Raw genomic sequence first — 23,046 nt, forward strand, 5'->3', positions numbered from 1 at the left:
GAAGAGATATCTGGGATGTGATGTTCAGGGCTGTCAGCTGAGCTCCTACTTCATATATGATGCTTAAGACCAACAGTTTTGAAAAAAATTACTGTGACTCGGTGCAAAGATTGTATACTTGTTGTGACAAAGTTTTTCTGATCATCATGTGCTAAATTCTTAGCATTGTATATATACAATGCCTGATAAAAATATCTTATTACTTATATAACATAATAAATATATTTAAACTGACTTTATGTAGAATTTCTCTTACCTTGACACTGGTATCCCTGTTTTCCTATTACACCCCTGAAAAATAATAAAGTGTTTTAGAAAACAAAGAGGAAATATTTTAAAAAATGAAAACATTTTTGCTTCCTTTTACTGTTTAAAGAAAAGTTTTTCATAACCAATCATTTGATAATTGCATGCCTGGACTGAGATCAGTTCAAAGTTATGTACTGGGAGGTAACTGGAAGGATGAGAGACCATGAAGGCAGTCAGAAATACAGACACATTTACTATAGTGAAAGAGACAAAGCAAAAGGGTGCATGGAAAGGAGACAAAGTGGTAAATCATCATCAAGCAGTCCTCTAAATAGACAAATTGTATAAGTCAATATTGCTTGAAATCACCTTAGCCAACATAAAGCCTAACCCCCAGGCACTTTTTAGAGGAGTGCAGTTGAGTCCATGCACATTTCACATGGTTTTACATTAAGAAAGACTGATTCATTATATATTCCTAAGAAACATTTACTGTCGATCCTATCAGATCTTATGTGTAAATCAGTGTCTCTAGGTCATTTTGGAAAACATCAGGAGTTGCTGAAAAACAACTGAAAACTGAATGTCTCCACCCCTTCTCCCTATCTGAAAATCGAAAATACTCAAAATAATGTAAATGATTTCTAAAAGAGAATTCTTGATGTACATCGTAATAATAAAGATCTTGTACACTGAGCACCAAAATATCTGTGTCCTGGGAATATATATCCATATATATAGGGTAATAATATACCCATATTCCATTAACTTCAGTAGAATGTTTAGGAGCTTTGCATTTCTTAGAAGAAAGATGGTGATTCTTAATAATGTAAAAAAGAATTCTGTCATTGTGACAAAATGTAAAGGCCTAATATTAAGTCTAAATCTACACTCAGACACTTACATAATAATAGACTGGTTGTCTACCTGGAATTTAGTGTTCAATAGATAGGGAGACATGGAACTTTGTGGCTCAAAGGAGAAGAACCATAAATACAACCAATTCTAATATTTGTGAGGGAAGTTTAACAGCATCCTATTATCATCTGCAACACTGTTGACAGGCTAATGTCAAAATAAAGAGCAAAACAACTTCTGCTCTATACCATTTTCTCTTCAGCCAAACAGGAAGGCATGCTAACTCCCCAACCCAAAGAAAGCAAAGCCAAAGTCACTCCATACCATATAAAGTCTCTGCAGTGTGAGCAGTATGTTGGTTGTCTAAGGTAGGTGGCCATAAACTTGTGTCCATTAACCTGGTGCACCCTGCGCCGCACGGCACCCTGGCGCTTCCTGGGGCGCATCCGCTCCCGGAACACACGCTCCTCATTGTCCTTGGGTGCTGAAACAGGGAAAAACAATGAGATGAGCACTGGCTGTCACAGACACAAGTCTGGGGAAACTCAAATGCTAAGCATAGGTAGACATTCTTCAAAAATAAAAATAATCTTCTGTACCCAGCGGTGCAAAATAACTTCCTTTAGTTTTGGGTAATTTTTATTCATTTTTAGCGTCAGTTACCAGAGGGCAAAGGTTTTCATTGCCTAGTACAAGAACTTCTAGTTCTTCTAAAGCTTTGTCTGTAAATTCATGCTAAATTGGGATCAAGTCATCTACACTTTATCACTATCAAGCACATTGACAATCTCTTAACAGTAATTATACAGGTGGATTCTCCTAACAGCTCAGACTTTCACCTCACTTGATTTTCAGGAGAAGAAAAAGATACCAACATCCCCATGTCCCTGTACAGTCAGAAAATGCTGATACAAATGCAAGAAAGCTGTGCGAAAATACGTACTATCAAGCAGGACAAAAAAAATCCATCCAAAATTGAATACTTTGTAGAATTCCTGATTAAGATGTGAGCTTCAGGCTCTAATAACCCACTGTGATACATGCTCAGCAAAATGTTCAAGGGAAGGAAGTTTCTCTTCTTAACCAATTCCTATTCCAATTGTACATGAGATGTAATGGTAGAGGAAATATAAAATGAAGTTGATATAACTCAGAGTGAAAACATTTGGAAAAAAATTCTTCAGAGTGCCTTTTTCTTAAGGTGGGGTTTTTTTTTTAAAGTATCACTAACACCATCATACTATTCTGTAAGCATTAAGCAAAAGCTGAGGATGAATTAGCAACAAAGAACAGTTCACAATTGTTAATGAAAGACAGATTTTACAAACGTTCCCTGAGCCACTCATGCCTTTGCAAACTAGAATGTAAGACTTAAAGGGGACTGTATTCAGTCATCCATTGCCAACTGAATCTATGCACTCAATACTTTGTTGCATATAAGACTTTGATCTGTAGTTAGCACTTGTCATTCTTTGAATTTCAGCTACTGTGAATCATTACAATGGCCTAAAACCACCGACTTTTGTCTGCTGAAAGCTTCTCTGTACATGATTGAGTTCTCCAAGCAACAATACATATCTATAATAACATAGAAAATTCAAAGTCTGAGAACAACTCACTGTATAAAAATTTCAAATTCTTTTACAAACATTGGAATAAATCCTGGTTTTGAGGGTTGTAAATATAAGAGGTATCAATAAAAGAATTTCTAGAAAATTGTCTTAAATAAAACCAATGGATGGACATATTGGGAAAAAAAGCAAAGTACAGATGAACAAATGGAGATCAATATCTTTCACTGCAGAGCAAAAGCTAAACTCCTTGACACCAGCAAACGTACTTATGCACAGAAGAGCCTAAGCTCCATACACATTGATGTTTTACAACACTTAATACTCAAAGTTGGTTTTCATTGGACGCATCTGTGGGATGTCCAGAGTGGCACTCCTTCTCTTTAAGTGAGCTACAGTAAATAAACACTGCCTCTTACACAAAGCTACCCCTTTTACTCATACTGAAGAACAACCAAAAAGCAACGATTGTAGGTTGCCCCTCAATAAAGAGATAAGAAATACCAGACAGTTACCAATTATATTTATTTTTATGCTGTCAATTTTATTTTTAGGCATTAAGCAAAACTCTAATGTCTAATAAATATCACAGCTCCTTAAGAGAAAGACTGTATTCCACAAAGAATATGTAACAAGTACTTGAAAATCCAACAAAAGATTCATTTTTCCAGCTTCTTGAATGATTCACTGACTTTACAAAGCTGCTGGAAATGTTTTAAAAGCTATTATAGGAAATAATTCTATATTAACACAGATCTGCTCTTTCATTATCATCCAAATTGTAGACTTTGCCTGGATGTGAGAAAGTCAAAATCCAACTCTTCTGGAAAGGCTTCCCCCCCAAAAATCCAACTCTTCTGGAAAGGCTTCCCAAAAAGTTACGTGCTTACATGAAATGAACAAGATGTTCTGACAGTGCACAATACATGATATGATATTTAGTCCACAGTATTGTTTTTCTCATTTTTTCATCTTAAGTGCAATTCTTGACATATAAAGCACCTGTAATTTTACAGAGCATGTAAAATCCTCCTCTTGATTTGGCTACATAAACACAGTATCATGATACTGGGGTTTTTTTGTTTCCTTTGTTTCTACCAACAAAGTCTTAAAACTACTTTCACTGCATTAGTTTCAATTCTATATATAATTCTCTAATACAGTTCCATTTTTCTTTTCTAATACTTACAGTTAAAATAAAACAATGTAACAGTATCCTTTTCAGAAATGCACTGAGTTGAAAACAGATACAAGCAACACATCTGAAAGTATCATATTAAATGGCAGCCCTTGATTATCAAAAATCACTTGCACACAAACACTGGTTTTACTGAGAAGGTGGTCAGCCACTGGAACAGGCAACCCATGATGTGGTGGGCTCATTAATCCCAGAAGTGTTCAAAAAACATGTACATATGGCATTAAAGTCCATGGCTTAGTGCTGAACATGGAGGTGCTGTGTTAACAGGCAGACTTGATGACCTCAAAGGTCTTTTCCAACCTTAACAATCCTGTGATTCACAGAGCTGTTTTGGGCCACAGGCATAAAATCAAGCAGGATTTTTAAAAATTTTTATGTCCCAGGTGACTCAGAAGCAGATGATCACATCTGTTCTAGCTCGTACCCTGGGTTGTGAACCACTTATTTCTAGCAGAACTTACAATAGTCTATATTTAAATTAAAATCCATTTATCTCATATTGAACAGCCACACTAGAGATGTTAATTTATCTGTCTGAAGACACCTACCTCAGAAGGGAGCTACACTGCTCTTCCCAGATATCTCTCATTGTTTACAGGCAGTAAAACAAAGATTAGTAAATGCTATCAGAAAGTAGGGAGTATTTGGGAAAACCCCCAACATCTGTATGATATAGACAACTAGTGTTTTCAATGCATTCTTTTGAAAGTGCTAGTATCCCAAACAAAATTGGCCTTTTAAATATATTTTAGAAGTCTTACAGAGGTACGTTTTAGGTTCTAGAAAATATCATTAGCATACTGCATACTGTGCATGGTATTTCTATTCTTAGCAGAGGAGTTAAAATTAAGTGAATTTTTCATAGTCAGAATATTAGCAAGTTTCAATATAAACAATTTCTTCTCTTGGTATTTCTACTAAATAGTCACAGAGGGTTATAGTTTCCTCAGTAAAGGCTGTTTCTTTATGTAACGTACATTCTGTTCCCTGTTTTGATTTCAAGTCCTTCTGTCCTATTCAGTTTATCCTTTTTAAATGCATTTCTTCCATTTTATTTTCAAAAAATGGAGTAAGAAATAATGATAATTTTTTAAGTATCCATGGAGAATGCTGTTGGTGGAGCACACTGAGTTTAGGCTTCATATGATGGTACTTGAGAACTGGCAAATTTAGAACTAATTTTATTTCACAACTATACCCAGTAATGCCACTACTTTTCACTGTAGCCAAGAGTAACTCTTGAGTTATTTGAAAAACAGTAGCACATAATTGCTTTTATATACTCTTATGTGCATACATACATAATGCCTACAATTTTAAAGACCCAAAAGACATGCAGGTTAACTCCAAGCTCTAAGCAAAGTGTTATAAAAGTCAAAAGTATCTGGCATGAAAAATTGCATGAAACTCAAATACCTGCAAAATGAAGGCTTAAACAAACTGTCTGGAATACATTCAACACTGTTCATTGTGTAGTATCCATTAAGCATAAGTCACAACTTAAAATTTAAAAGAAAGGAAAATGATGCACAATGCTCAGCAACCTTCAAAGGAAAGAGGACTGGGGGAGTAAGACCTGTACACCAAATAACAAAGGCTCAATCGTGTCAGGTCTTGCTTCACACTAAAACAGTTTCAGCATAAACGAGAAGGGCTCAGTGTGGAAGAGTAACTGAAATAAATTATCCTGTATAGCTATTTCCATGCCTTATCTTCAATGTTGTGAGTATTACAGAACCCAAAAAACTGCAAAAAATAAGGCAGAAAAAGAGCAAGAGAGCTTACACACAAATAGAGGGGCTATCCAGCATTTTTTATTGCTGATGATGCTGACTTCTAAATGGGAACAATGCTGATCCCTTCTCTGAATCTGGAGGTGATTGTTACCAAACTGTCAGTGTTTGGAGAAGAAAAAAAACCCAAGGAAGCTTTAGCTAAATGGCTTCTGCACCACCAGAGTGTGGGCCATGTACAACAGTAACATGGCAACTGCTGGAGCTGCCAGGTAACCATTTGCAAGGGAACCCTGACACCCCATGGCACTTCTGGCACAAGAGGCTTTTCATCCTGGGCATCTCCTGGGTGTCACATTGCTGTCATCCCGATCTTACAAGCACCATCCAGAAAGCTAGCTGGTTTAACATCAACCTTTAATAATTACAACCAACCCTAACTGAACAACAAATGCAAAGGAACAGTGGTTGTACTGATGTTTCATAACTGAAGATGAAAACTAACAGCTTTTGTATCATATTTAAGCCTGATCACATTAACCAATATGTATGTACTGAAACAGAGCTTTTATTTTAGCACTATATAATGTCTAAACAGAGGAAGGATATTGATTGAAGTAGGAGAGGTAATTTGTCTAAAAATATGTTGGAAAGTGAGAAGGGGCAGAAACAATGTCCAGGACTTCTCAGGATTCAGAATGGAGTGTAACTGGATCATTATGCATCAAAATAAGGTCTCAAAGGATTATTGCCAAACTCTATCCTGGACTGTACAGTAGAATCATATATACTGTCATCAAGATTTCTCCAGACAGAAACCATTACAGGATTTTGCCTTTAAGACTTTAATCCTTTAATCTATTTTAAAGAGAAAAGGAAGAAAAAAAAAAAAAAAAAAAAAAAAAAAAAAAAAAAAAAAAAAACACACGAAAACAACAAAATCCCACCACGAACAAACAAAAAGCTAAACACCATATAGTTGCATTTCTATATCCTTTCTTTTGAAAAAGTCTTGTTTAGTAGTAATACATGCAACAAACTAATTCTGTAACTTCCAGAGGAAAAAAAAGTAAGGCAAATGGTATAATATGATTTCATAAAGCTGCTACTGATGAGCACAGGAATGATATAGATTGTTTACCACAGTCACAGAAAGAGCACAAAATTTTTCTGTCTTTTTCTAGAAGTATTATGTTTCCAGATTATTTCTTAAACAAGGAACAAGCATACAGGTTTTGCTTACTGTATCTCAAGACTGCTTTATTTAGGAGACAAGACAGGAAATTTCTTGTTTAATAGGAGAATCAGTTCCTTCAATAACACTGTATTGTTAACAAAAATAAAGATGCTGAGTGCATAAAGAAATGAGAAAATGCTCACAGAATGGGTGAGTTTTAAAAGAGATAAGTGTGTAGACATGTCTGCTAACACCAGCTATTTACTAAATACACTGAAGAACAAATTCCATTTTAAAGTATAACAAGCCCAAATATGCTGGTGGCTTTGTAGCATGGGCTGAGGCTCAAATGTGAGCCTTCAAACACAGGCTTTCCTTTAAATGCTTAAATTCTTGTCTAAAAGAGAGATTCTGCCTATATATATTTTAAAATGTCCTTTGATATGCACACATCTAGAGCAGATTTGGGTTGTGATAGGCACATTTTTTTGAGGGCTTCTGTTACTTTCCTTTATTTAAAAAAAAAAAAGAGCCCCAACCAAAACACCAATAGCATTATAAAACTATCCAATGATTGCTTACACATGATTCAAAGTTTTTCTACATACTAAATTATTATCAGGAGCACATTCATAAGCTCACTCAAAGCTGAAGGGACAACAGTAACTCCCCACGTCTTTTCAAACAGAAATATTTCCACATTCAATACACTTTATAGAGGAGGATTTAATGTGCAGAAGTACTAAAGAGTCTCATAGATACTGATGGTTCAATTGCAATTTCAGCATACATAGAAGTCCAATTTAGTTTTCAGAAATGTCCCAGCCTTGGTGGCTGGCAATAATTTGGACCAAGTGTTCAAAACCAGGGGTGAGGTACCTGGAGAGACTGGGTGAACCCCCCAGTGCTGCCCCAGCTGCAGCCCATCCTCTTGGCTACAGCAGAGGCTGTGGTGAGGAGGGATTAGTTTCCATACCTGCTCAGACAAAATTTTCCTTTAAATTACTCAGAGACTTTTCTTAAGAGAAATCAAGATAAACCCTCAAGTTTCTGCGCTTCATCTCCATAATGCCCACAGAATTAGTGACAATTTATACAAGCTTAAAGTATTAACAACATGGAATTACACAGAGTCATCTTCAGTGACCATACAGCATGGTTTAATAAATCTAATATTTAACAGAGAGAATTCTGTTTTATAGGTACTGGACCAATGGTGGAGGATGTATATAAATATTTGGTCCATTTTCTAGATTCCTGCTCACACAGATGGTGGGGTACTGACTACATTTTGGAGGGTGGATATAGCAATTTCTATACTTAAACATCTGTCAGATCCACAAAGCAAGCAAATCAGAGACGGATCCCTCCTACTTCCTCTCAATTTCTTTATTGGATCTTAATGATTTTAAGAAAAAATGTATTCCTGAAACAATGTATCAAATTGTAACTACAAAATTTACACAGTACCTTTTATTTGACAAAGGAAGTGATATCACTAGAAATACCACAGGGAATTTACTGTTATGTGGCAGGTTTTCTGAAAAGTGAATTTCACACCTCAAGGTTTTTAAAATAAAGTTTCAACTTTCAAACCTTTTCCCACAACCCAGACTTTAGTGCTTTTTCAGTTGTAAAGTAGATGTCACAGGCAACAAAAAAGCAAAAAATCAATGCTAACTAAGGTTATTTCAGTGATTTGGTCTTATTTTTCAGGAGGAACAAACAGCCTCACTCTAAACACAATGTCCTTATGTCAACAAATCTGCAATTGAAATTAAAGGACTGGAAATGCATTCTACATATGGCAAATACTAAAGCTATTATTCAAGAGAAAAAGCTTGAAATTTAATGTGTCTATTCATGTCCTAACTAGTAATGTAAAGTAGTAATTTACAAAATGTAGAACAATTTTTGTGCCATAACTTGACTTAATAAACTTGCAGGCAGAAAATTAAATTAGTTTGTGTCAGTAAAAGTCAGAGCACGTTGTTACAGTGTTAGTAATGAGCAGTATTAGCAGCCTGGTGTTAAGCAGCATTGTCAGTGTTAAGCCCCTGACAGACTAACAAGATGAAATATCTTGTATTAAGTCAACTACTTACTAGAGCTAAAAAAGCACAAAATCTTCTAAATGAAGAAACTATATATATAACAGATTATTATTGTAAGTTTATTGTAACTGATCAGATTATTGTATTGATCAGAAAAGCTATCCTTGGGACTTGATCTCTCTACTGTCAGTGCTGCAAGTCCTCAAACATGTCCAGCAATTTGATTGCACTGTGCCCCTCTGAGCACCCCCTGCCCCTTGTGGTAGTAATGGTGGTTGGTGCTCTGGTGATGAACACTCATACTGGCTGTCCTTTGTCTTCAATTAAAGGAGGAGGATGAGACAAACCATCACAGTCAGGGCTGCAGTGGGAGGTGAACTTCCACAGCAGTGCACAGCCATGCTTATTTTAACAGAGCTCCAGGCTTTGGCAGTATCTGCAGGGTCAAATGACCTCTCTGCAGGGCCAACACCTGAGCTGCTGGCCTTTGTCAGCTCCCTGGAAAGGAAGCAGTTGTGTTGTGAAGAAGGAAAACAAGCATTGTAAAACCTTCAGGACAAAGCTCTTTTCCCAGAGGTAACTACTATACCAGACAGATCCCAAATGACACTATTTTAAGCAAGTGTTTTTGATAGATTAGAGAAGTTCAGCAGTCTCTTTCTAATATTTGCAAAAGCTACATACATTATGATGAAACAGAACCTTGTGTGACTGGGATTTCTAGTCTTTCAGAAGTTGTTTCTTAAATATTTGTTCAACTCTAGCTTTGTTCCTTTCCCACAGAATAACAGAAACCCAAGTGGCAGGCACCTAGGAGACTCCTGAGCTCAGTCTCCTGCAGTGGGGAAGTGTCCCATGTACTTCAGGCATCCTGAGCTTTCATTTTTTTAATGGTTCCCAAAAAGCCCCAGTGAGAGAAATTCCTCAACACACTTGTGTATCTTGTTTCACTAGTCTGGCAGGCATGTTCTTTTTCTAATATTCAACCTCAATCTTTTTGCATTAATTTTGCTGGGTGAGTGATGGCACCTTGAAAAAGCAAGTTTTTGCCAGCACAGAAACTACTGAAATATCTGTAGCAAGACAGCCATTATCCTGTGGATACCATGCAAAATGCCAGAGACTCAGCAAGATCTCACAGAAAAGAAGACTGCAAAATTTTTTCATGATTATCAGGCCCCAGCAAGACAGAAACTGCTTTGCATTACACGGGACCTTGTGGATATCCCAGTCACATGCTAGCTACAGAAAAGTCATGGTATCTGAAGGCAAGAAGGAGAATGAAAATCATTTACTGCCTTCAGCTACTAAATCTCAAAGTTGTCTTGCTGATTCCATTTCCAGATCCCCATCCTGATAGCAAAAATTTGTTTCCATCCAAGCTTTGAAATGCGTGCTACAAAGCACATTTGTACTCAAAATTTCTATATTAAAATTCCATATAACCACATTCAGGCTCTATGGGCAGAGCCTACATAGGTCAGAGAAGACAGCTTTCAAAACATGGTTTTATAATGGCTGTACCCTCAGCAAGCTTGAGCCTGTGATATATATTACACTGATTCAACATACTTCATGAAGACAGTGAAATCTTACCTACAATTAGAGAAGTGTTTTTGCTTTTTAATTTTTTTCTTTATTTGTTTCTCAATAAAGTACTAATTGTTTGCTTGTATCCTCCACAGGGATATCCTCCACTGCACAACTGACTGTGATTCAGAGAACCTCCCATAGTGCCTATATAATAACTGAGACAGCCAGAAAAGATTGCATAGCAGTTTCCTTATCCCAAGCAGGAAGAATCCTTTCAGTTTGACTGATTTTGGTATAAAGTAAAAAGCACAGAATCCTCAATATTTTCCTCAAAAAAATGCTCTTGAAAGCCAGAGGAAGCTTCAAAGGCAGGGAGAATGGCAGTGATATATTAGTATTTTATTTATGCAGAGGTTTTTTTTTCTAATACTTTCAGGTAATGATAATGCTATTCTTCAAGAAATTAAAATAAAGACTTTAAAATTTCAAAATTACTTCTCCCTTCCAACAGTACTGAAATAGTAAGACACAAAGTAGCTGTACCTTCATGTAGATAAACCCACTGATGAGATTGTAATGGTTCTAATAAACAAAAGAGGATTTGACCCCCAGCAATATGGCATATTAAAAGAAGGCAATCAAACCTTTGGATTTAATTTTTCACAACTCTACTGATGAACTGACTAAAACAAGTGAGAGATATTAGTGTTATGCCTCAAAAAGACTGTTCTCCAATGCAGCTGTCACCAAGAAATAACATCTGACACAATTTTTCCATTTTGGCCCAATATACAACCCATAACACACAGCAGTGTTCCAACACATCACTACTCTTTTTAGTTTATCTATTAGTGGGACTATGTTATGACAATCTTGTCATCCTCTACCAACAGCCTCATCTTGCCCATTTCCTAAGTGGGCAGTTCTTGCAATCAATTGCAAGAGACAAAACTCAGCAGCAAAAGAACTCCTTCCCTCTTTCCACTGTCTTTCTTGCAAACGTAGGAGGAATTCTCCTTATTCTGATTCTGATTCCCCCCAAGCACATAACAAAAGCTTAAATTAAGAATATCTCTGACTCAGAAGCAGTGCTATTAAGGCAACTCTCACATCTGTGTCTTTCAACATTACATACATTACTACAAATTTCCACTCAGAAAACAGCAATAAATATCTTGGGTAAATTCTGAAGTACTCGATATGATTGATTATCAACATATTAATTTCACACCTCAGTTCAACAAAGCAGTCCTGGATGTGGCTATAAGAAAGAGCATATTCACTCTGCCATGGATTGCAATGGAGATTTTCCAATACTTAAAGCACTATTTACTTGCCCTGCATGATGTTAATCCTATGTATCTAATACATGGTAAAAATGAACACATATGCTAAACAGTATGTTCTTTCTCCTTGTCAGGCTTATGGACACAGCATCATGAGGGAATTGCAGATGATGAGTCCACATGTTGCCAGTAGAACCTGAATGTATTATATAGGTTTTTATTAGGGAGGTGATTGACACTTGACAGGAGCAAGGAGATGAGAGATGACCCCTTGGTTCTGTCCCCTCATAACCTATTATTCCCGTGATGATGTCTCCTCATAACCTATTACTGGCAGAAGAAGCATTTCTCAGTGACAAGATTAAATAAGGGAAGCTTTAATATATTTCTCATTTGCTTTAGGTTTCAATTTACAGAATATTTTATTGTTCAAACATTATACAACAATAAAAAAATAGAGCAATGAGGGGAGATCAGAGTCTTAACTATGTCTAATTCGTTTTAGAAGGAATTGGTGTCCTACCATTGAGTCCCTACCAGGTCCATCGTGTCCTCTGATCCACAATATCAGATTGCTACCTATAAATATAATGCTGATTTTTTGCAGGTCTTCATGCAAAAGAACAGTAAAGGGATGTCTCTTAAAGTTCTTAGGATTCCCAGCAAAATTTTGCAGCATTTGAGGTTTTGTACAACGTGCTTGCTGAAATACACATCACATGAGAACCCTGGCTCTTGTTAAATTAAGCAACACATATCTAGCCCTCAGGTTATGGAGGAACTCTTGAAAAATGTCACGCAAATGCACACCCCATCCCAAATATATTATAGAAAATTGTGCTTGTCTCTCTACACTGGATACTTGAATACAAATCAGTATGGGGTTCACACAGCAAGGTTTTGGTGGTGGTGGTAAGCTACAGGGGCAGCTTCTGAGAGAACCTGCGAGAAGCTTCCCCTATATCCACAAATGCCAGCTGGTTGCATGACAGACCCATGCTAGCCAAGGGTGAGCCCATTAGCAACAGGGGTAGCACCTCTGGCTTTAAGTATTTAAGAAGCACAGAAAAACCCCACTGTACAAACAGCAAAGAAAGAAATAAGATAATGTAAGAAGAATATGTGGGAGAAACAACACTGCAGACAGCAAGTTCTGTAAAGAGGGTAGGGGAGAAGTGCTTTAGGTGCCACAGCAAAGGTGAAGACCATGGTGAGGCAGCCTATTTCCTGTACCCATGGAGGTTCACAGTGGAACACAGATCCACCTGCAGCTATGGACAACCCCAGAGTGGAGCAGGTGGATGCCTAAAGGAGGCTGTGAGCCCATGAAAAGCTTGTGTGCAAGCAGGACCCCAGTAGGCTGTGGAGACCCATGGCAAGAGAAGCACATGCTGAAGCAGGTTTGCTGGCAGGATTTGTGAGCCTGTGGAAGGAACACACTCTGGAGAAGTTAGTGAAGGACTTCACCCAATGTGAAAGATTCCTGTTGGGCAAGTTCATGATGGTCTGTCTCCCATGAGAGTGGCCCTGTACTGGAGTAGAGGAGAGCCTCCCGCTGGAAGAGAGCATGTAGAGGATGTAGAGGATTTGAGTCTTAAGTTGAGCCTGGGAAAACAGGAGGAATGGAGGGAAGGTGTTTCAAGATCTGTTTTTATTTCTCATTATGTTTCTCTGATTTGATTGGCAATAAACTTAATTAATTTCCCCAAGTTAAGTATGTTTTACCCTGAAAACACTCTCCCCACAGAGAATGTCTCCCAGTCCTTATCTCAATCCATGAGCCTTTCATAGTACTCTTCTCCCCTGTCCTGTTACAGAGGGAGGTGGCAGAGAGACTTTGTGGGCACCTGGCTGGCCTCAACCCACTACAGCTGGACTAATTTTGTGTCTTACTGTATAAGACACACACATGGGTAAAAGACAAGACTGAGCCAAGTTCTAAAAGCATACTTGTTTCTAACTTTTGCTATACTTTTTATATTCCAAATGTCCTAGCTGCAAAGTTCATTTAGCCCTTATTCTTCAATCTTTGGTAAAACAGATGGATGGGTGTCTTTCTCGTTTCCAGTGATTTGGTGAGCATGTGGCTCAAAGCTTCACATGAAATGCAAAGTGCTTCTGGCTTATGAAAATACGCTTAACTGGTCACCTAATTTCTGAGTCAGAATTTCAAAAAAATGTTGAAGCATCATCTGCTTGAAGGAATCTAACAGGATCTGAGCTGTTTAACCTGACTTATGTCAGATTAAGTCTCTAATAAAAAGTATAGTCACAGACGAAAAGAACTGGCAAAGAGCCTTTTAAGAGGCAACAGATGTGTTGATTGAATGTATTTTGTTTTGCATAGTTCTCTAAAATTGATGTAAAATTCAGGAATGCTTAAAAACTTACTGATGGAAGCAGCTGGCAAGTGGGAAGAGTGGGATGTTGGATGATGAGGTGACTTTTAGCATGGGAATTGAGAGGAAAAAAAAAAAAAAAAAAGACCAAAATGGAACTTGACAGTTTTAAACCCCTCACTTTGGAGAAGGAAACTCAGAGAAAAATGGGACGGGAAAGAAAAGAGAGGGAGGAATAAAAGGGAACATAGGGCTGATGAAAGAGAGCACATCAGAGAAAACTCTTTTTCCTCCCAGCGGAATGAACTGTGAGCAACGCAGTTCACATCTGTCAATGGCCCAAACTCCAAGGGCAATCTGAGTTTAGAATTATTGTTAATCAATTAATTTCATTTCTACTCATTTGCTGTACGGAAAAGTTAACTCTCCTTATTACAGAAAGCTCATATGTAAGACCTAGCAGATACACATGTACAGAGTTAGCTCCAGAAAAACACTCAAGATCCAAGCCTTTTCCACAGGCATCTAAATACCCTTCTTACAGTGCTCTAACAGACTGGATATTCTCATGACAAAAGAAAAAATGTTAGAATTGCTAAGGTTTTCCCAAAGATATTGTCAATCAAATTCATTGAAACAACTAAAAAGCTCCACCACAGATGCTGTGTCTTTAGATTCATGATAATTAAAGCTAATTTAAACTATGTTTATGCAGAAGAACAGGTATAGAAAGTCAGCTTTTCTAGCTCTTCTCATTCCACAAAAGATACCTTTTGTTACTTCCTGAAACAGAAAGCAGTTCAGTACTAACAAATGCCCTCAGCACCCACTGGAGGTTGACTTTCCAAAATATGTGAAGACTTCATATAAGAATTAATGTGTGCAGGAGAAAACCTGCTTCTAACATTTCTTAGAACTCTAAGTCTTTCAAGAAAAATACTTGTTAAACTCTGGGCTGTGTACCTGTATCTTGTATCGGAGAGAGAAAGCAGAACTTTAAAAAAAAGAAAAAAAAAAAAAGAAAAAAGAAAAGAAAAGAAAAAAAAAAAGGGCAAAAAAAAATCTCTGAATTCTTTCCTTTTCTTCTTCAGAACAAAGATCAAATAAAAAGCTTTGTCAAGATCCAAACAACTTTCTCCCTACTCCAGAAACTAAATCAGGCAACAAAAACAGAGACAAAACAATTCTTGGAATAATTGTAGATTTAATTTTTCTCTTATTATTCCAGTGTTGTCATCTGTTTTCCATTTAGCATTGACCCTGTCTTCACACCAGTGGTACTACCTTTGGATATTCTAAGGCATCAGGTACATTCTCCTAACACTGACAGCACAAAACTCATCTAGAAACCTGTGCACAGCACAAGGAGGACTGGGTCCAACCAAAATCTGTGGAGAGCCAGGAGAATGACAAGGAGACTGCCTGCAGCACAAAGGACAACTATTTGTACAACTTAATGCTTTAAATGCATAGCCACATGAGGATAAGATCTATCTTTGGTTACAGCTCTACACTTACGCCAGAGAACAGAGACACACATAAAATTCAGGAGAATTTGGCTCAGTTTACTTACAGTAGAGATAAAAAAAGAAACCTTAATTGTCTGTGTTCAAACTGGAAAGATACAAAATGTTCTAGCAACTGTAAAAAACTAACCTCTAAAACTTCATTCCATTTATTGGTTTGTTTATTAACAAGTCAAGAGATAGCAGACACTTTAAAAAAACCTTTTCCTTAAAAAATTCAGGTCATAGCCCATTATCTCAAAACCTTTCTGTCCTCCTTGCTTTGCCAGCACCTCTGCTCATATTCAAACACTACATAATTCATTTTAACGTAGCCTTATCAGGTTGCTGAATAAGAATGTGAAAGTCAGCTGGCTGCAAGTTGAAAAAATGTATTCAGTGCCTTCTTATTGCTGCTGTCACTGATTTAGCTGTTCCCATGGTAAACTTAAATACCAGCGCAGGAAGCTGTATCATCTATCAATTCACAAGTTGCAAAGTGTGGTGGATGGAGATTTCATTTAACAGATCCCAGAACTGTCTGGTTGAAGGATGTGGCAGTTGAAAGCTGGAAAGTGAATTTTTTTTTTTTCCTCTTTTTTTTAAAACAACCCTGTATAATCTCAAGAATAAGACATATGGCAGCACTTCCAAGTTGGTTTCAAAGAGGTTTTGACTTCCCACTCACTTTCTCTCAGTGTGAATTACCAAAGAAGGTGTCAGAAGTTCCTCGAGAAAATCCTTTTAACACTCGTTGTCTTTAGGAAAAGAACCTCTAGAGAGAAGCTCCTTTAAAAAAATAAAACAAACCAAAAAAACAAAACCTCAAACAATTTTGCCTGCTCTACAGCTGGAGCCTCTGACTTGACTCCTCATGACACATCACAGCAGTCATGAATTAGTTTATTAGAATCATTTTAATTCAGAAAAAATGCACTTCCTGCTTGAGACAGAGACAAAAACATCCTAAGAAAGAGATTATCCCACACACTAAAAAGAGATTTTTACCATTGGAAATCGCATAAATATGAGCTAATGTACTCCATGAAATATCTTCCCTTAGTAGCTATCTATTGAAAATCAAGAATATATTCTTACATGTTGAAAAGATTTCTCTAAATGTTTTTTTAATAAAAAATTACCTTTGCCATTAGCATACAGTAGCCAAATAAAAATACTGAATGCATTTTAAGAAATACAAATGAAGGTGGAAAAAAAGAGCTAATTTAAACTAAATTAAACCACATTCATAATCTGACCTTTTCTTTATTACACTGCTGGAAAACCATAACCAAAAGACTTTAACAAAGAGAAAAAACATATAAAGATGTTTTTTAACAAGTAGAAAAGAAATGCAAGGAAATGGAAAAACAGCATTTGAAGATTTGAGCACTCCAAAAATCTCCTAAAAAAAAAGTCCTCACTGTGAATCTTCAAGATTTTTTGAAGCTCCCAATAATACCCCCTCCACCACATGAAACCAAACCTTACTTTTTGATGTATTTGGAACACCCCCTGAATCTGAAAATTTGATATCACACAGTGAATCTAAACCAGTCAATTGCCAATTACCAATTTTGCAATCCTGTATTTCTGGAACTACTATAACCAACTTATGCTAGAAAGTACAGATTTTACAGGATACAGTGAAACTGCCTGCACTCAGCTGCATTAAAAATGTCTTAAATCCTATATCCAAACCCAGAGGTATTCAGAATAGCTGCCTCTATTTGGGAACTTGGACCACGATGTCCACACTGTGGAATCAGTACTCTCCTACATGCAAGAACTTGTTCCACGGGTGGGGAAAAAGTCATAGAAAGAGGCCAAGAAAATTAGATGTCACTAAAGTGATTTTCGGCAGCCCACACAGAACATTAATGGGGAAGAAAGCATTCTTCTGAGCAAGCATTAGCACTATTATTAGCAGCATCTAGACTTACTTAAAATGATTATTCCTGTATCTACTCCAGCAACCAACACAGATTACACTTGTCCCTTAGATGGAAAGACAGACACAAAATCATGAATATGATCTTTCCTCTGCATTGTATTTATCTTTACCAGAAGGAAGAAAAACATGATAGAAAATATTCCTGGAAACCAAGAGCATAAATAAATCTCAGTTTAAGAGAAGCCAATTGAAACATTATGATTATTGTGCCAGAGCTGTGGTTTTGATGAAAATGAATTATAAATTATTTAGAAAGAAGTAGAAAGCTGCATCACAAATCAAAAATAGTAAGATCCCAGTTTGAGTACAGAGAGAACAGCAAATCATTGCTGCCTGCCATCAACAACACAGGAGTTGTGGGGCTCTGCCATTGCACCAGAAACACATTTCGAAGCATCATCAAAATAAACTGACCTGGGCATTTACAAGTTTTTAACTAATAAGACAATCACTACATGCAAGGAGCACTTGCCTTCTGATCAGTGAAGACCCCTAGTTTTATTCATCTCACATTTTCCCCTTCCTTTCATTCTCACAAATGTGCAACTTCCTGCTGACATTAAAGGACATCATCTGTCTGGTCACACATGCAACAAGAGGGTGAATTTCTATTAATAGCCACTGAAATATTCCTGGTAAATTATCCTTTTTAACATGGTGTTATACCACTGGTCCTAACGCAGGAACTCTTTCAGCCCACTACTCATTTATTTATGGGGCACTACCTCTAAAACAGGTGTTTCCCCCTCAGACACAAACTACATCCATGCTAAAATACAATGGTCTTGGTCAGGGACCAACTCTGATAAACTGCCGCCAGGAGTTTTGAGTTATATTCTTGTAAACTCACACAAAAGTAATGTGTCTCTGCACATATAAAATACAGAAAGAAATAGTTCTCAGAAGAACAGTTCTTTGGAACACATTTTTAAGGTGCTTTAGGGCTTACACAGAACAAAATTAAAGCAAAAATCTCTCAGCAAGCATGGGACTACTTTAAAAAATGTAAAATAGAATTTTTCCTCCTATTTAAAATGAAGTAGCAGGTTATACTAGACTACAGTATTAATGAGTCATTTGTTAATTAAAAATTTATATTTTTATTTGCATGCAGCAGTGTTATCCTTTCATCTAAGTCTAACTCCTGAGAAATAAAATTTCTCGTACAATCAAATTTTCCTTCTACCACTGTCAAACATCAATTCTCCCTTTTCCTCCATTTCTGGGTCTTGGAAGAACAAAAATTAAAAACTTATTTCTAAAACCCCAGTTATAGAAGCTGTGATTTTACTTCCACTGAGTTGGCCATGATGGGCCCCTTCTTGTCCCCCTGTCCTTATCTAGGGCTAAGAAAACAGCCTATATTTAAATGACAAGAATTTCAGATACAATTTACAATGTAATAGGTAATAGGTAGGCAGATAAATCAGACAACTTCTTAAATATAGTGATTATGGTTTACTGTGAAAGGAGATATTTTTCATGAGAAGAGTCCAGGATTTTCTGGTTTATTTCTGGTTATCACATCTTTCTAGCAGATCGTGATTCATTCACTAGTTTTCAAGGAAAACCAGTGCACATGAATATTTTTAAGCACAGTGCTTGCATAGTTTAAAACTCATTTGCAGCACTTAGATTAGATCTCTAATGAAGGCTCAGCACTTCTGCCCATGTGTTATGTATGTACATGGGGAGCCCTACAGCTTGAGTTGGACTCCAGTCCTGCAGAAACCCAGCTGCAGAGCAGCACACACTGTGGGGATCCTCCCAGAGCAGAGCGAGCTAATGTTCCTAATGGAGCCTTTAGCCCAGGGATGGAGATGTTTCATCCACATGAGAAGTACAATTTTAGAAAATATTTTAAAAATGTTTTTATTTAACATACATATTATGTGGCAGGTATAGATACATACATGGTCAAATATGATGTCAGAAGAGAGTTCTGCTGTGCCCTCCTACCCGGCGAAATTTATAATCACGTATGATTTGGGAAATTTGGAAAAAAGCATATTTACCAGCACAGAGACTCTCTCTCATAAACTTTACTAATGCAAATTCTCTTCTGCAAGTGCGATACAACATTCATCGCCACCTTTAACCTGGTCTGTTAAACAAAGGTGTAACTATTGGGTCTCTTGATCAAAACCATAACCAATTTTTCCAAGAGGCAGCATCATGTAGAAGTATTTTGTTTTCCCCCTTGCAGAAAATATTCCTCTTAGTGCTTGAGGTTTTTCAAGACTATTCAGTTTAGTGACAGTACATGAATCAGTGCTCTGCTTCCAATTGTTGCTGAATTACTAAGAATTGGAAGTAACATTTAGAAATTTTAAGAAAGGAACTTCTGAGAAAGGCAATTCCTAGGAAACAAGCCTTACTAAATACTAAAGAAATATGTTGATGTTTAAAATGATAAAAGATAAATTAAATTCAATTATTAAAGGAGCTATAAAAATCCTGAGCATTCAGAAAATAAGATTTATAATCAAGACAACCAAACCTTTAAACACAGCAATTCGAACATCCCATTATTCTAGCCTCCAAGCTGAATAAAGCTTTCAGTCATAAGTCTAAAACCCATAAATATTCCATAAATTATAAGATCCCTGAAGACTTTAAGATATGCTCCAACATATAATTAGAATTTTCAGGAGCTCACTTTGCCTTGTGACAGTAATCTGGAATGATGATATATTTTATCATAACCATAAGTTGCACAGTGTGTTATTTTTTAACTCATGCTTGTTGTTCTAAGTAGCTCCAAAATGCTACCCTTAGATGCTCACATAATTCATGTATGCTCAGTATGGGAAGCTAACAAGAATTGTTTTTCCAGAAAAACATTCAAGGTAGCTTTCAATTATATAACTGTCAATTGCCGTATTTTAAAAAATTATTTAATGGACACAAGATTTCAGTTATTTGGGTTTTTTGCACCATGTCATAAATAACCTGTCAAACTGCCTTCAAGGAATGCTATAATTTACATGGAGAGGCCACCTGAAAAACAATCAGACAAGAATGATATATAAAATATTTAACCAATTTTAAACTAATAAAAGAAGCTTAGTTTATATTCAAGATGTTGTGACACAGACACATGACACTACAAGCTGTTTTTAGTTGCATTGTTGTCCTTTCACCTCATTCAGTGGGTTCCCTTTGCAGAGTGAACTGAACATGGAGTTTGCTTTTCAAATAGGGACTCAGGAATGAAAAAAATACATTACTGTGATGAGAAAGCTCACACCCTCAAAGCATTAATGAGCACATTATTTATTTCAGGTGAATGCACTACCTTTTCCTTTCAGCAGAACTTGCTTACAGATTCTCTGAAGACTTGCTCCTGAACAGTTTTATGACCTAGTTTAAAGAAAATGTAAAAAGATTGTAATTTTGGCTCTTTAAATCAAGGTTTTTGCATTTCCAAACTTTGCTGAATCGTTTTGGCTGTGGTGCCTGTCCTTATCTGCCCAAGCAATACTCAACAGTATGGAATTTGCTTCCAGTGTATGCTGAAAGTGCTAGCACTTTGCAAAAACCATTATTTCTTGAGCAAAGCATTTTTCATTGTATTTTACAAAACAGTTCTGAAACCTTTCAATATGTACACACAATGTCCATCTGCACAATAGAAATGTATTCAAATTCATCCAAGAAAATCTTCAGAGGGTGAGAGAGTCTATCAAAACATGACCTGAAAACATCCTACTAACAGAACTCTGTTGATTAATACATGAATATTAGACCTAGTGCTTCAAGCATCAAGGAATGAGCCCTGAGAATCAACTGCTAAGAGTGTTTGTCTAAGAGAATTTTTCTGAAGGTTCCAAAATCTGCAAAATCAATTAAAAGAATCAGGTTTTATTATTGAACATATTCTAACTACATTAACAGTAGAAGGCAGATGACTGAGCCTCAGAGGTAGCGCTCAGTAGAGTTAAGAAAAAAAAGAGCTAAGTGATTTAATTACACCTTTCAAATCTGCCTGCTCACATAGACCCCATACTTCAACATTCAAACTTAGTTTCAGCCCTTCTACTAAAAATATCTTTTATTACAGGGGAGTAAAAGCAAAAAGCTTATTCAGAACAAAAATTATAATTTCAGACAATGCATGGTGTGAAATGACATGTACCTTCCCATGTTAATGAGTATTTCAGTAGCAGCACAGCTTACGTAATAATCACGGGGTTTATGGCAGCTGGTTATTTTGACAAGAAATCTGAAGGAGCTGTGTGAAAATAGCATGGAAAGAAGGAAAGAAAAGCAATAGGTCTGACAAGTAGATACCCTTGTAAAAAGCATGCCAAGTCTGCTCTTTGCAACTTAGTTTTCATATTAAAGGTCCAATTTTGAATGCTATGAATAGATGAAAAAGAAATTTGTAGCAAAAATCTTAAGGAGCCCATCTGCAAGCATGTTCCTACAAATTTCTCCACTGAAATGGAAATTGTTAAATAGAGTGTGGGCATACTTCTGTATTTTTAAGCAAAGACTAACTTTTCAATACATTGTAGTGAATGGGGAAAACAGAAACAAGGTTTAATCAGTACAGTTCAACCGCGGTTTTGGACAATTTAATTTCAGTTCCGACAACAAAATGTAGGGACTAATAGTGTTCTCAAATATCAAAGAAAGATTGTTATTTATTACTTCTTCTCAACAGGGGAAAACGCTAAGGCAAAAAAATGTAATTTACCGTAAATCCCAGCAGATGAAACGACAATTTTACTGAGCAAAATGTGATTTTTTTTTTCTAAACGTGTAATTTGAAATGCTTAAGTTAAAGTTTGACCATCAAAACCAAAACAATCGTGATAGTTCATGGCTTGTTTTCATAGAAGCCACATTAGTGCACCTTTCTTAAAATGGTCGTTAAATTGTGAGCAGCACGACCACATGGTGGCAGAAGCAGCAATGTCTTGCTCAGGAGCTGTATTGCTCTGGGGAGGCCATGCAACCTGACAGGTTTGCACAATAAAATATTTGCCCCTAATAACAATGATGAAAAATGGATTGGTCCAGGGTAACTCAGCCCTCAGGGCTGATAAAGGTACGTCTTCCCAGAGCGTTCTAGCTGCTGCAAATTGAATTGCTGCTTTATAGATTGAAAGCTTGTACAACTGGAAACTTCAATTTAAAATAAGATCAGATTATTTTATATCTAATTGTTAATAAAGTTTCAGTAAAAAAACCCTCCAAACAATTCTTTTGATGCCAGATTCAGCTTGAAAATTTGGAAAGCTCTGATTTGAAAACACATTAAAAATTAACAGCATTTATTGAAAATTTTATATACCCATCCATAATTTTTAAGAGATTCTTTTTACCACTATTTAAACAGATCACTATTTTACTAGATTAGTAAATAAGGCTTCAACTACAAGTCTGTTTTACTTTTCTGTCCTGTGTTTCATAATATAAGACCATAATATAATGTAATAAGAACATGTCAGAATGGAATGTATTTCACAAGTCAGGAAGGCTTGTGCTCCTCAGTCTCACCAGCCTGGGCAGAGCAGGGGCTGGAGAGACACAGCCATTCCCTGCCCCAGCCCATGCCAGTGTCCCTGCACAGCTGCC

General features: G+C 36.6%; 1 protein-coding gene across 1 annotated transcript in view; it reads right to left on the reverse strand.

Annotated features, from left to right (window-relative positions):
- The window catches only part of PRKCE (protein kinase C epsilon), a 283,512-nt gene that overhangs the window by 107,283 nt on the left and 153,183 nt on the right, over positions 1–23,046 (reverse strand). Inside the window, exons 3-4 of the mRNA XM_083855960.1 lie at positions 1,432–1,591; positions 257–291 (exon numbers count right to left, since the gene is read on the reverse strand). Of these exons, the coding sequence (XP_083712086.1) occupies positions 257–291; positions 1,432–1,591 (195 nt within the window). The remainder of the gene's footprint in view (positions 1–256; positions 292–1,431; positions 1,592–23,046) is intronic.

The sequence above is a fragment of the Zosterops lateralis genome (genome assembly GCF_965231275.1).
Source record: "Zosterops lateralis genome assembly, chromosome: 3".
Taxonomy (NCBI): Eukaryota; Metazoa; Chordata; class Aves; order Passeriformes; family Zosteropidae; genus Zosterops; species Zosterops lateralis.